General features: G+C 47.0%; 2 protein-coding genes across 2 annotated transcripts; both read right to left on the bottom strand.

The window, feature by feature from the left end:
• Window positions 1–3,141: 3,141 nt before the first annotated feature.
• ARPC5 (actin related protein 2/3 complex subunit 5) lies at window positions 3,142–8,431 on the bottom strand. Its single transcript, XM_069789593.1, has 4 exons — window positions 8,233–8,431; window positions 6,927–6,999; window positions 4,947–5,123; window positions 3,142–4,431 (listed from the first exon to the last, which is right to left on the bottom strand). Exons 1-4 carry the CDS (start codon window positions 8,373–8,375, stop codon window positions 4,369–4,371), a joined length of 456 nt encoding a protein of 151 aa, XP_069645694.1. The 5' UTR covers window positions 8,376–8,431; the 3' UTR covers window positions 3,142–4,368.
• A 1,428-nt stretch (window positions 8,432–9,859) lies between these two features.
• APOBEC4 (apolipoprotein B mRNA editing enzyme catalytic polypeptide like 4) lies at window positions 9,860–11,222 on the bottom strand. The gene has a single exon (XM_009929230.2). The coding sequence runs from the start codon at window positions 11,178–11,180 to the stop codon at window positions 10,200–10,202; it is 981 nt and encodes a 326-aa protein (XP_009927532.1). The 5' UTR covers window positions 11,181–11,222; the 3' UTR covers window positions 9,860–10,199.
• Between the last annotated feature and the right edge of the window lie 2,983 nt (window positions 11,223–14,205).

Genomic DNA, 14,205 nt, shown 5'->3' with positions numbered 1-14,205 from the left:
AAGCCAAGCCACTGAAGAGCAAGGAGTTGGTTTTCAATCAAAAGTAGGACGGAGCACAACCTTGGGCTCTCTTCGGTTCTCCAGTTGTAAGTGTGCCCTTGGCATTCCTGTGCACCCAGCTGGCTCCCGTGGGCTTCCTATGGGAGCGTGGAGGAGACTCTTGGAGCTCCGGAAAAGCAGAGGGAAATGCAACCAGCCGAAGTGATGCTGAAGGAGAGGGGTGGGAGTAACAACATGGTGAGCGTGAAAACACCCGAGACGCCTTTTCTCATTCCTTTGGGGAATGGGAGACCCCATCTCATAGGAAATGGTTCACCTTATTGTAGGGATAATTTTCTGCTCATTTAATTATCTGAATTGGCACACCAGTAGGATCAGGTTGATCCCAAAACTGGTACAAGGGGAGCTGGAGGAGGATGCGAGATCACCCCTGTGACAAGTGTTTTTCCTTGCGTTTCACAGAAAGATGGGATCTGAAAGATGCAAGCTCAGCAAACGCTCAGAGCAGCTATACTTCTGCTTGGTTATTTTTAATGTAACATTCAAGGAATTTCAAAGCTGCCATAAACACACCCCATCTAATAAGAGCGAGTCTCTTGTTCCCCTTTCTCTTATCAAGTTGATTTAGTAGGCAAACGTTTCTTCTACGATAACATCCAAGAGGAAGTAAGTAACAGCGATGGTGACATCTCCCATGGGAGATTCTTGGAATCTGGCACAAATGCAGATTGCCAAGAGACAGGTAAGATATACGTAGAAATGGCCAAAATCCAGCTAAGGTGCAGCAGTCATTTCTAAGTTTGTACAGCGACAGTATGCAAGATTTTATCATCATTTGTGGAGAGAAGAGACCCCCCAAAAGACTGATCTGTGTACTAGAAAACATTACACATGAAGAAAGACCAAGGGGATTGCTGTTGTTTGGGAGATGTGTAACGCAGGAGGAATGGAGGAGACTGAGCATGTCCAGCTCCTTCCCTGGAAGGCAGGTCTGAGTGCTCTCTCTGCACAGGACCCGAGTTTTTGGCTCACTCCCTCAACAGTGGCAGGGGGTGAGGCAGGAGCCCGAGGGAACTCTTTGGCCAAGTGATGGGTGACTCAGAGCCCAGGGCTTGGCAGGGGCCGCAGCTTCGGGCAGAGGGAGACCAGCAGTTTCTCTTGGCTGTTACAAAAGCAGGATGTGACTGATAAGGTGCTGTTGCCACACATCCCGGTCAAAGGCAAAGGCAGCGGTGGGAGGTTTGCAAGCGAACCTCAGAAGCATGCTGAGCCTTCCTAGTAGAAGTCTGCAAACGCTGTCCCCCTTCGAGTAGGTCTGATCTGTGTGTAGAGTATTTTCATTGAAGGCTTCCTTCTCATAATAGGCAGGGAAATGCATTTTGCAAAATTGATTTGTTTAGGGTTTTTTCTTCCATGCCCATCTTCCTCTGTTTTCCTCTTAGAAACCTGTTGTGTCATATTACTCAAAGGATTAAAACACCCCCTTGGAGAAAAGAGGTAATTTTTTTAAAATGTAAACTAGATTTACTTTTTACCTTCCTGTCAATCAGTTAATAGGGGAGATGCCTTCCTGCAAATCTTGCACTACTACCCCCACATCGGTGCATCTTCTTTTAGCACATCCCTGAACGCAGATGCAGAGGATGCATACGTTTTGTAAATGTTTCTGAATACATCATAGCCTAGCCCGAGGGGAAACCAGAGAACCTTAAGATCGCTCTTCTTGTTGCCTTCGTTTACCTAATGCCACCTAGAGGTAGCTGACCTGCTTTGACATCCATTATTTTGGAAAATATTTTTCACTTCTCTGGGATTACAGCTTTTTATTAATTTTTTTTTAATTTTTTTTTTTTAAACGAGGATTGATGGGCCTCTTAACCAAATTTGGACAAACAGAAGGCAACAGAGAAGCCAGACACAGTAATTGGGAGAGCTGTAAGGACTGAGCTATCACCGCACGTGCCCAGGAGGCTGAGGCTTCTGTATGTATGTATGGTTGAAACCTGGCCATCTGTGGTCTCTGCAGCAAGGCCAGGTCTGCCACTCTGTGTGCCCAGTGCCTCCTGTTGTTGCGCCTATGTTCTTCTGCAGAAGTTAAACAAGAAAAAGCATCCTAGGAAGGAAGGGAAGGAGGGCACCAAACGGTTGAGGGGTAACCACACCAGTTCCTGTTTGCGCCGAGGCCGCAAGGACATGGGGCACTGTGCCCCTCGCCTGCCCCATGGGCGACGGAGCGAGACAGGCGGGGTGACAGGGCTCTGCAGCCCTGCTCGGAAAGGCACTGCTGCTCCAGCTGCAACACCGGGCTGGCTGCCCATGCCCGCCTGTGTCCACCGCACGCGGCAGCTGCAGCTGTGCAGGTCTCCGACTGTCCTGGGGAAACCAAGGGAGCAGGAGGTGGGGCGAAGGGAAAAAAGGCTTTTACGGAGGCTGCCTTCTTACTGATTCCTGAGCGAACGTGGCGCATCAGGAACGCTTTGGTCTGAGCCGCCTGAAGGCACTAGCTCTGCTTTCCCAAAGCAATGACTTGGGTAACGAATATGCAATGTCCTTCAGATGTCAGAGTGCTCAACACCAGGTTTCTGTATGCTGCGCCCTTCAGAAGTTCAAGCTGAGTATGTATGTCATAAGTGATGATGTAGACACACACAGGACAAGCCCAGGACTGTATCTGTGCTTAAATTATTATTAAAACTAACAATTAAATGTTTAATCTTTTGGAGCTGGGGCAGGCAGAGACACAAACAAAAGCCCGACTGTGAAGTCGAGTTTTGCTCCACACAACAGCCCTGCTAGGCCATTACCCTTTTCCTTCTTTTGTTCTTGAGAAAGCATCTAACATCATTAGTGGTTGTAAGGATCTTGCTCTCTGGCTACAATTTTAGCATAGGCAGAGACATCTCTAGTAGTCCTGATTTGGATCATTTTTTGTTGTTCAAATATCTCGCTAAAATAATCTCGTATTTTTCAGTTGGATGAAGCTGTGCATGTATTGCCATTACACACAGGTACAAATTACCACTAGAAAGGAAGCCTATCAAGAAAAATAACAGAGGGGAAAAGTTTTAGGGCTTGTTTTTTCATTGTTGTCCATCCTGGAATAGCAGCCTGCTGAAACATCAAGGCATTTCAGACACCAAGTAAATATTCAGTGACGATTTATTGTCTGGTCTTTATTATTATTACAAAAAAAAGCAGATATCAAAAAACAGCAAAGATTTCACAAGTTCCCCAACAGTTTTACACAACTGAACTGCAGTAAAATGGCCAATGTAAAACACATGTATTTCAGCCCTGGCCCTAAACCTTCAATGGTGATCTGTGGCCTGGGATGCCCTGGGCTTTACTAATTCTTTTTAAAGTAGTCCTCTTTATTTTGGAACACAATTCGCCCACTAGCTAACACGCTGTGGCACAATGCAACAGGAATGTCAACTGCCTGGTATCCATTAAGACCCTATACATCCAGAAAACAAAATACGGGAGCTCTGCAAGGATGCCGTGGATACCACTATGCGTTTCTCAGATTACTCCAGGCAGCCTCTGTGTTGTGCTTGACAAAAATCAAATCACTTTCAAGTTGCTGAAAGGTGATTTGCTGTGTGAAAGCTGCTTTTTCTTCTTCTCTTCAGGATCTTTGCTCCCCAAAATAAAAAGAGTTCACTGGGCTGAGCTCCAGTGTAAATGGACCATCAACCTTTTAAATTCTACCATCCAAACTGCATGACTGACAACTTCATCCCGTTGTGACTTTCCCCGCTGCGGACCCAGCATTTGACTGACCACAAGGAATCTGAACAGGCCGTGAGATGCGAGGTTAAGGAAAATACTCAGTGCTCTGGAATGATAATTGGGGTTGGAATGGAGCCTTTGCTTTCTGTCCTATTAACGGGTGTAGGTTCAGAGGCTGACCAAAGGAAACATGGTCCAGTTACCTATATTAATAGCTGCCCCACTTCTCAAAATATATATCTTACATCAAAACACTGCTTGGCTAGCGAAAATAATTAAGACATTGCCCTACGTCCCTCAGCATTTGGTTGGAAAGTCAGGTCCAAATCTGCGATAATTATACACAAACGCAAATCACCCTAAACATGAAGTTGTATATGTCATTATACGTGTCACTGAAATGTCTGCGAGTACCAAATATTCCTGTTAGAAATACAATTGCACCTTCATAATTTTCCAGAATTTAACAAAAAAGAGATCACGATATGCATTATTTGTCAGGTATGAAAGAAGCAGCGAGAAGGCAAGCTGAGAGACAGGCGCGCTGCCCACAGGGCAGCAATGGCATTTGGTTGTTTGGGTTTTGTACCAGCATTTCCCACGTCGTGGATGGCAGACAACCCCTAGCTGCTGGATTTAAACAGTTTTCCTGGCAGTCAAAACACGGACAATGGACCCTACTCCGCCAGCAGCCAGGGCCTGAGAAGAGAAACACGGCAATTAACACCAGGTCAAGGTAGCTACAGGCTGAAATGACTGTTGATGAGAAAGGCTTCCCAACTGTATTTCAAATGAGCATCCCCCCGCTCTTTACATTAAAAACAACTCTCTCACTCAGGGTGACATGAAAGGATGATCACATTTGCTTTGAAGACAGTTATTTAACAAGCTTTTATTTCCCTGCATAACCAAGTCGCAAATTTTGCTTCCCTCTAGGAAGGAAATTCTACTTCCATCCTCTTGAATCACTGGATTGAACCATTTTGTTTGCCTCAGTCTAACATAAAACCAATTTTTAACTGTAAAATCTTTACCCAAGGAATCAGAAGTAGGCACATGAGCTCGCACGACCGTACCTTCCTCACAGTGTGAAATATGGCATTTCAGTTTTACCAGACAGAAAGGCAGCTCTTACCAGGCTCTGTGAGCATGCCTTGGCCCCAAGAACCTCCTACCATGGATAACCCAGGCAAGAGCATGCCCTATAAACGCACCTTCTCATGCCATTGCAGCAGCACGGCGCTGCTGTTGTCTGAGGGGCTCTCAAAGCCTTTGTAGATGTACTTCATGAGCAGGTCAACGCCATTCTTGTCCAGCGACTGCACCGCCTTCTCAATATCGTTGGCTTTGAAAGAGATGAGGACCTTCAGGACAATACTTTCCGCACGATCCTGTCAAAAAATAAGGAGGGCAGAGATACATTCACTCTCATATAAGGTGCGTTCAAATATTACTCGTCTCTCCAACAAACAAAACTAGATTTTTTTTAAACATTTCTAAAATCTGTTTGAATAGGGCAGTTTGTGTACAAAGCTTGTGATAATAATGTGTAACAGACCCGTCCTCCCAATGATAAACAGCATAAAGGAGTTTAACACGTTTGTCCTGCTCTAGGTTTTCTGCCTCTCTGCTTGTGTTTGCAATTGTCCACCTATTAAATGAGGTTATGGCTAAATAATAAATTTTCATATCAAAACTCGAGGTCTGGCAAATTCCAAAAGAATTATAAGAATTAAGTACTTGACTGGCCTCCCTTGTCATCAGAGCCTTTTCCATGCCTTTGTACTGTTTAATGTGATGCAACTATTTTATTCCATGGAAGTGCCATTGGCCAGCCTGGAAGAGGTGACTGCTGGAAGCCACATATTTTCAGTACAGTCAAATTCTGTCCCAGGCACACCAGATGCAAACTGGCAGCATTAATATTTTGCATTAATAACCATTTGGAAGTTGACCTGGATGTCATTTCAGGCCCAGGAACGTGTGTGGCATGATTACAGCAGCAGATTAGCCATGTAATCAGCAAAAAGCAGCTCTTCCTGTTCATCCATCTTAACTGAGGGAGGATGAAAGAAAAAGGTCTTGGGTTTGTTGGACTTTTGAATAATTCCATTATACAAATACTTCAAGCAGCTTCCTTTTTCAGAAATTATGGATGTTAGTTTTCTTGTTCAATTTAATATCCCATAGCCGCTTGGCTTAGCGAGACCTCACATGAAAAGCTGTAAGTAAAAACATAAAAGTTCCATGAGAGCAACTAAAAAAGAAGCCAAACATCAAAATTCAGTCACTCTGCTCTCTTCAATTCCACTGCCTTCAAAGTGTATTCTTAAATACATCCATACAGATCTAATGGAAACAAGTCATTAATGTGAGGACAAAGCTGTTCAGTCTTCTATACAGCACTATCTGTAACAGATAGCTGGATCTCAAAACCCTGTGAAAACCCTCAGGAAAGGGCTAGGGCTAGGTGAAAAAATCTCCAGCGGTGGCCTGGTGAGCAGCATGGAAACGTGACCATCAGGCTCTGTTCAAGCAGGGAGAACAGACCTCTGCCGGCACCATCTAGGCAGCTCCGCATCTTATCTGCCTCTTCCTCTTCCTGCTGCAATCATGAGCCATTCAAGGTTTATTCTGGGGTGATTCAGAAATACATGCACACAGAAGGCTCCCATATTCTGTCACAGGGGGAGTGCTTGCGTGTTCTGAGGTTTTAACGTCTTAATTTTGATTGGCTGCAATAACCATCAGTTCTTCCTTTTTTGTAGGTTCACGATCTGGCTGTGCTAGCAGAGTTTCATTAGTCAGAGGTGACTACAGCAGCTGTGGTTCCTTGCTTGTTCAGTACCAACTACATCTATGTGCTGCCAGGTCTGGATCAGACATGGGCACCTGGTGATGTGTGGAGTTAGTTAGCCAGGGCACACGATATACCACCAACGCAGCTAGGAGAACACACGAGACCTGATCTAGCAGCAGGTTAAAGGTATGTGGACAGATGACATCCGAGCTATGGTACTTTGAACGAGATTAAAACAGCGGAGGTCATGGATGTTTTGACACCGGGGAATACCCTAAAACCAGCTTCCTTGGCTTCCTCGAAGTACACCTGGCAGGGTGGGTGGGGTGGGGGTTATAAAAACAGGAAAGGATTTTTAAGGAGTGACCCATAAGTGATTTAGTTAATTTTTCACCTTCACTGCCTGGTTCTTTGTGTTGATAGGAGGGTTCTTCAGAGCCGCCTGTAGTGCAGCCATCATGTTCCCTGTGCCAGATGGTTAAGGACTAGACACCATGTATTTGGAAGTCAGCAGAACCAGCTCCAGGACAGCGATACTTGTAGCTGGCTTGTGTGTGACTGAAAATACTTAAGGTTCAGTGGATGCAATGATTCCCTCAACAGATAGCATAGATTACAGTGTAAGGTAGCAATTATTAGGCCACCTGAGGAAGGAGTAGCACCAACAAGATGCTGTAGAGTTCCAATATTGCAGAATACTTCTTGGGCCTTTTGTTGAATGAGGATCCAAGTAAAAGAAATTATTCTCCATCGCTTCTGCAATTTGTAGCTGCCCTCGAGAACAGGCCTCAGCTCGGCACATCCACCTCCACCAGCCGCCGGGGCAGTAACCCAGCAGCGGCTGGTGGGAAAAGCTACTCCAGGAGCCAGCCAGCCCAGGAAGCCGGCAGTGGGAGCGGGCAGACGGAGCTCTCCTTTCCGCCACAGGAACCCCCCTTCCTCCGTCCCTCTGGCCGCCCGCCTCCTCCCCCCATAAGACACCTCCCAATACCGCAGCCCCGGGACATGCCGCCTCTGCCCTGAGAGAGAGGAAGCGGGGCCGCCTTCCTCCTGTCAGTCCTGGGCCCCTGCCTCCTGTCTGTCAGTCCTGGGCCCCTTCCTCCTGTCTGTCAGTCCTGGGCCCCTTCCTCCTGTCTGTCAGTCCTGGGCCCCTTCCTCCTGTCTGTCAGTCCTGGGCCCCTTCCTCCTGTCTGTCAGTCCTGGGCCCCTTCCTCCTGTCTGTCAGTCCTGGGCCCCTTCCTCCTGTCTGTCAGTCCTGGGCCCCTTCCTCCTGTCTGTCCTGGGCCCCTGCCTCCTGTCTGTCAGTCCTGGGCCCCTTCCTCCTGTCTGTCAGTCCTGGGCCCCCTCCTCCTGTCTGTCAGTCCTGGGCCCCTGCCTCCTGTCTGTCAGTCCTGGGCCCCTGCCTCCTGTCAGTCCTGGGCCCCTGCCTCCTGTCAGTCAGCCCCGGCCGCCCTCCTCCTCCTCCTCCTCCTCCTCCTCCTCCCTCTCAGCGCCGGCCGCCCGTCAGACTCTTCCCGCCCTCCTGTCAGGACTCTGCCGGCTCGCCCCCCTCCGTCCCTCGGCGGGAGCGCCGGGCACGGACGCTCCCATAAAAGGCAGCCCCGGCGGCACGGGCCGCCTCGCCCGCTCCCCGCCCGCCCCGCGCCCCCGCCGCGGCCGCTCCTGACGGGACTTCTTCCCGCCCGGCGGCGGAAGGATATTGCCGCAGGCACGAGTCCACCTCGCCCTCATCGGGCCCCGCTTGCCCGTCGCCTCCTTCCTCCTCATCCACGAACTTGTTCTCGTCGTACTCGTCCACATCCACCCGGCGGAACCGCGCCGACGACACCGTGTGCTTCGCCATGATCTCGCCGCTCCCCGCCGCCGCCGCCGCCGCCGCCGCCGCCGCTCCGCGCAGGCGCGCTCCGCCCAGCCGCCCCCGCCCGCCTAGCCCCAGGGGCGCACGCGCGAGGCGGGGGGGGGGTTGGGGGGGCGCGCGCCCTGCGCAGGCGCGCTGAGGGGACGACCTCCCGCCCGCGGCGCGAGGGGGCGCAAGAGGGAGGCGCGCGGGGAGGCGGGCTGCCGTCTGTTGCCTGCGAGTGCGTCATTACTGAGGGCGGGGCTGGTCGGTCGCCACGGTGACGGGTACGCGCATTGCCGCCAGAGCCGTCGGCGGGCGCGGCTGGCCCTCGGCCACCGGCGAGGTGCGGGTTTGCCGTCCCCTGGCAGACCGCGACAGCGCTCTCCCTGCGGACCTGGAGGCAGCACGCGATGCCATGCGGGATCGACTTTGGTCCCGTTTTCAGATGGGTACGAGCGAGGCAGGAGGCCACCGCCCTGTCAGGGGCCTGCTGGGGGTGCGAAGAGGGTTCGCGCAGCCTGGCGCCGATGTGGGGTGTGCCCCAAACTGGGTCCGGCTCCGAACCTGGGAGCCCGAGCTCAAACACCGCTCTGTTACCACAAGACTCGAAAGATAGCGTTGGCTTTATCTTTCTCGGCCAAAGAAAGTAATCGCCCCGATACTGCAGTGCAGGCAGCCTCTCGTGATCGTGTTAGTTAGCATTTTATCAGAAAGTGCGGAGTGAGTATGATCTAATCCAAGAAAGCTTTTCTAAAAAAGTGCCTAGGTGCCGTGAAAGTAAGGGATCTGGTGGATGCTAGCGCAGTTCCGCCTCCCTTACGTCCTAAGAGACTCAGAAAAACTTTTCAGTTTCCAAGTGGGATCACCTCTGCTGAAGTGGAGGGTGTTTAAGGTCACACTGGGAAGCAGCCTCTTTTTTTTTAATCGCACACATAACAGCTGTGACCACAGAAAGAGTAAAAAAGGATCAGAAGCACTGCTACAAAATTAGCCAGTGTGTTTATTCACAGTTGACACTACCTGGGAAGGAACCACCATTTGCTGGGGAACAACATGTTCTTGACTTCAGTTGCCCCATTCTTTAAGACCTTTAGTACAATAACAAATATATTGAATCACAAAGTGAAAACACTGCTCCAAATGATAGGAACTTCTTTAAGTTACGCTTGGACTGTAAAGATCTGTTATCTGTATTATCCTGTTAGATATTTCTTACTAACTAGAAAATCACACAGCTTTGTGAGGTTCCTCTTAATGGAAGGCAGCAGCCCTAGAAAAAACAAAAACCATGTACGCACACACAGATATATATGTATATAAACCCCCCTATTATTAATGAAACAGCTGGTGGGAAAACTTTGCTCATATATCAGCCTTACCTGCAGAACCACCTTCTTAATAGAGGAGGAATTTAGGATACGTCACATGTTCCACCAAGGTTGCCTCAGCTGGGAAGCTACAATCGGGCTGTAGTTGTGGTTGTAGCTTGTGGACTGTTTACATATTTCTGGTAGAAATTGCCTTAAGGGCAACAAATAAATTAGTCGCAGGAGGTAATCAGAAGATACTGAGGTTTTGGTTTTACTGCTATGGGTTTATGTTTGAAAGGTATAGGACTAAAATAAAAGCATGTTATCTTAATAATCAGTTATTTGAGACCCACAGTTATTCTGTGGGTTAACTTTTGTAGGAGATGACTTTATTGGTAGGGGTTCTTTTTGCCACCTGTGATCTCAGTTTTACAGCCTGAAAGTGGTTCGATTTATATCATCTTCAGAGTAGGTGTCTGCTGCTTGGAAACATTTCAGAATTATAAGTTCCATTGAATTATTCCTTTGGCATTTTAAAATGCCTTACGATATTTTTAGGTCTGGGGTATAGATGTTCCCTCTGAAAGGGCAGAAAAATGCCTGGGAAAAGCATCAAGTCGCTTTGAGACATTGGAGGTAGCAGACTGCCTTTCATCGCTTGGAAAGGCTGTTGGGAGGCCAGGTTAGGAGATGAAAAGGCCTTTAAGCTCTGCTGCACAGCAGGCTTTCCCTGCATCACTTGTAGAAAGGCTTTCCTCAAATATGGTTTCATTCCTCTTAAGCTGTTAATTTGATGTGGATTTTGTTCGTCTGCTAGGGTTCTTGATGGTGGAGCTGGGTGATAAAGGGTTGACCCTGGGATGCTGTACACAAAATTGCAGAGGAGGTAATGCTGTGCCGCCCCAGGCAGTCTCTGCAGAGTCACCCGAGGCCACAGGCTGGAGAGGCTCCGCAAAGCTTCCCGGTTCCACACAGCTGGGGGGAAACTGTCTTCAGTGTGATAAAGCTGAGAGAAATACATGCAGAGCCTGATTTCTGGATACTTCAGCAAGAAGTTGTAGATTTTACTTATGCAGCAGTGGTAAGCCTCGTTACAAGGAGAGTAATTTGAATAGAGCATGATGCATCCAATGTTTTCATGGGCATCTGTAACTGCATCCAGATAACCACCCATCTCAAACAGCATAGATTCTGGATGGTTGTCTTGGTCAGTACAGTTTGTAGCATGGCCTTTTTGGACTACTCTGCCCGAGAAACTCCTCAGTTCATAGAAGAGAAGGTGTGTATTTCGGAGAGTTGCGAGAGTTGCTGTTGATCTGTATGGGAAAGCAAAGACCCTGCAAAATTCTGCGTAAGGCAACCTCGCTTCTTCACCAGTCCGTATGTGGTAGGGACACTTAGCACAGATGTGGTTCTGTCTCTGCCAGCAATAGGGCTTTACCACAGTCCCCTGATTTGTCAGATATTCTTGGAAAATGGTCTTCTCTCCCAGATTCATGTTCTGTTGAAAAATCTCCCTGTTTGTGTGCTGTATAGCTGACAGTCCTGAGTGAAAAAGGAAAGTAATATTTTAATTCAGCCCTTCAATTTGTTTTGGACTTAAGCTGCAAAAATAATAGCGGATAGTCTCTTCAGAAATATACTGAAACTTGTAGCAGCATCTAGAAACTTGGTCGATGACACAGAGAACAAAGCTGTCTTGCAGCCTGGGAACACTTTCAGTTTTCACAAACTAGCCTTTTTGCTAAAAACACGAGTAAAGAATATTTCTCTGGCTTCTGCCCTCTTACCCTAGACAGAAGAAACTGCATAATAAAAAACAGCCATGTTTTTCAGGAATTGATTAGCAGATGAGCCTTATGCAATCTGGCAAAACAAACAAGTAAACACCAACAAAAAAAAAGGCATAATTACCATCTCAGCAGCTCCAGCTCAGGGTAATAGTAAATATTTATCTGATTTTCTTCACTGGCTTTTTAGGATAGATTCAGAGTTTCCACTTTAGTGATATTGGAAGCTTTTTTTTTTTTTCCAAAATTATACAGTGAAGAAGAAAGTTACTATTGCCCCCCCCGGTTTTGGCAGTTCAGCTGCAGAATGATCTTTCCCAAGTGCGGTAAATTTGCTCTAGTTGTAATGGTGACGGCAGGCAGGCTCCTTCAGTTGTTTACAGGTGCCAAGTGCTAGGAGACGAGAATACAAACAGGATTTTCTTTTGTACGGCCAGCCACCTGTGGTAGTTAAGCTTCTGTTCTTTGCCTGTCAATATTAGTTTCCTGTCATCAGTGATTAAGTTTCCTTTGTTTCTTTAGTGCTGTTTTGATACAAGGTTTTTATAGCTGAAGGATGGATGTTGTTCTAATGGATATGTTAGTGAATTTGTTTCCAGGTGATTGTTATCTCTGTGTATGTCTGTCTGTTGTGCCAGCTGGGTAGACAGCTCCTGCTGTATTTCTGCGCTCGTACACAGGCAACAAGGTTGTCCGTTCTCTAAGAAGTTTGTGTGTGTCCCTCTCTGAGGCTGTAATTCAAGCAAGCAGTGGGCCATTATGCTACATTATGCCTGCTCTGCTTGGACAGGGTTCCAGATGACTGCAAACACAAATTTTGTGTAGACGAACAACTCCTGACTCAAGCAGATAATTATTTTTCTTCACTGCTGCTCTAATTGAGCTACTCATCATCCCTGGGTCCGGTTTAATTCTGTTACTACTTTTCTGACTATGTACAACTTTTCCATCTCCATGTTTTATTGCAGCTTGCTTCTGTATTCCATGTTGTTTTGCCCTCTGGCTGTCAGGATTTAATTTTCTTCTTAAATTACTAATTTGGTTCATTTGCTTTGTTTTCCACTCCTGACTCTATGCCAACTTCCATGTATTTTCCTGTGTTGGAGCTCTTTCCTGACCCAGGCCATTGTGCCGTTCTCATTCAGATTACTTCTAAAGATTGGCTTCCTGACATCAGGAATGCTCTACTTGTCATTTTTGATGTTTCTGTACATTTTTGACGTTCAGTTCTAGTCTATAGTGTGCATTGCAACATAATCACGGCAGCAGTGTGTCTCAGAAAATGAAAAATGCGTTTGACACCTGACACAAAAAAAGAGCAGGTTTGAAGAAGGGAGTGTTTTTCTTTGTAGAGGGATGTTAGGAGAGAGTTATCACCACCTCGCCATTTCTCCTGTAGGTTGCCAATATTATTAAAGACAATTTAAAAAGCTGCAAACATAGGGCAAGGTTCCGATTCCTTCTGTCTCTGCTGGTATTTTTGCAGAGCTGGAATGGCCGCATGATGGCAATGTTGCACACCAGAGATGTATCCCATGTTACGCCTGTTGATCGAGGCAACGGCTTGAACTCCGTTTCGGTGTGTTTAAACGGGTGCCACCAGAGACACTTAAAATTTTATATCTCCCCCTAAAACTTGCCTTTTTTTGTTTGTTTGCTGGTTTAACCTGATCAAAAGCTAGAAAATATTCAGTCTTCTCAATTGATAGTGTTACATCCTTACAGGATGAGAGTCAAATCCCAAACTACCTAGTTTGATGGATTAATCGGAACAGCGTTCCCACAACCCGAGTGCATTTCTGCGTGCGCTGCACCTGCCTTTGGCTTCTTTGCCAGCACTGTCCTGGTGAGCCGGCTGGGGCTCGCAGTGACAAGGGCTGCTCGCCCTGCCTCTGCAGGCTCCAGCCTTTCCACACGTCTGAATCCTCTGCCAGCTCTGACGAGCAGAGAGGGCCGGGGAGCAGAATCCCAATGAATCTGTGAATATAAATGGCAGAGGCTTCTCATTTGCCATGTACGTCAGTCCCATAACAGATCATTTTGGGTGTGCAAAGAGGAAGGATGTTTACAAAAAGTGCAAGTTGAGCAAAATGGAAGAAAGCTGACCATTCATCATGTTCTCAGAATGGACACGTCTGGTTTACGAGAAAGCAGAAAGTTGTTTTTTCTTCCTTTTTTTTGCACGATTTTTCTAAAGTAGAAAAAAAGGTGCAAATGTGTTACACAAGATCTCTTAAACTGATGAATATATATGCATGTATATATGGATGTGCGTGTATGTATACAGCTGTGTGGATTAAGTAGCTAATGGGAGCACTTACCAGCACTTTTCTCTTGCAGAAAAGAATTCGTTCCCATGCACAATTTTATTCAGTAATACTGAACAGCTCAGTAGCATTTGTCATCTTCAAAGCAGTTTATAAATCTGACCAAGTGTTTAAAATATAGACTGGTCTAAATGGCTCTCTTGCTGGTGTTTCTGCTGCTTAGTGTCACTTAGATCCCACGCAGGGGAAATTGTTAAAGTGGCTTCTGACTCTCAGGGTGCCTAATTTGTCACAGTGATCCTGATGCATCTGCAGAGGTAGTAAATGCTGCAGACTTTAGCTGAAGCTAATAGTTTATGTAAGTTGGAAATCTAGAATTCAGATGGTTTCAGGCTGGGAAATAGAAGGTACTCAAAATTACTTCTCCCTTTTTGGTAATTTTAGTCTTGATTTCAGTGTTTGCAAT

The sequence above is a fragment of the Haliaeetus albicilla genome, chromosome 8 (genome assembly GCF_947461875.1).
Source record: "Haliaeetus albicilla chromosome 8, bHalAlb1.1, whole genome shotgun sequence".
In the NCBI taxonomy this organism is placed as follows: domain Eukaryota; kingdom Metazoa; phylum Chordata; class Aves; order Accipitriformes; family Accipitridae; genus Haliaeetus; species Haliaeetus albicilla.
The sequence above is the reverse complement of the archived record's forward strand: the minus strand, read 5'-3'. Positions and strand labels throughout refer to the sequence as shown.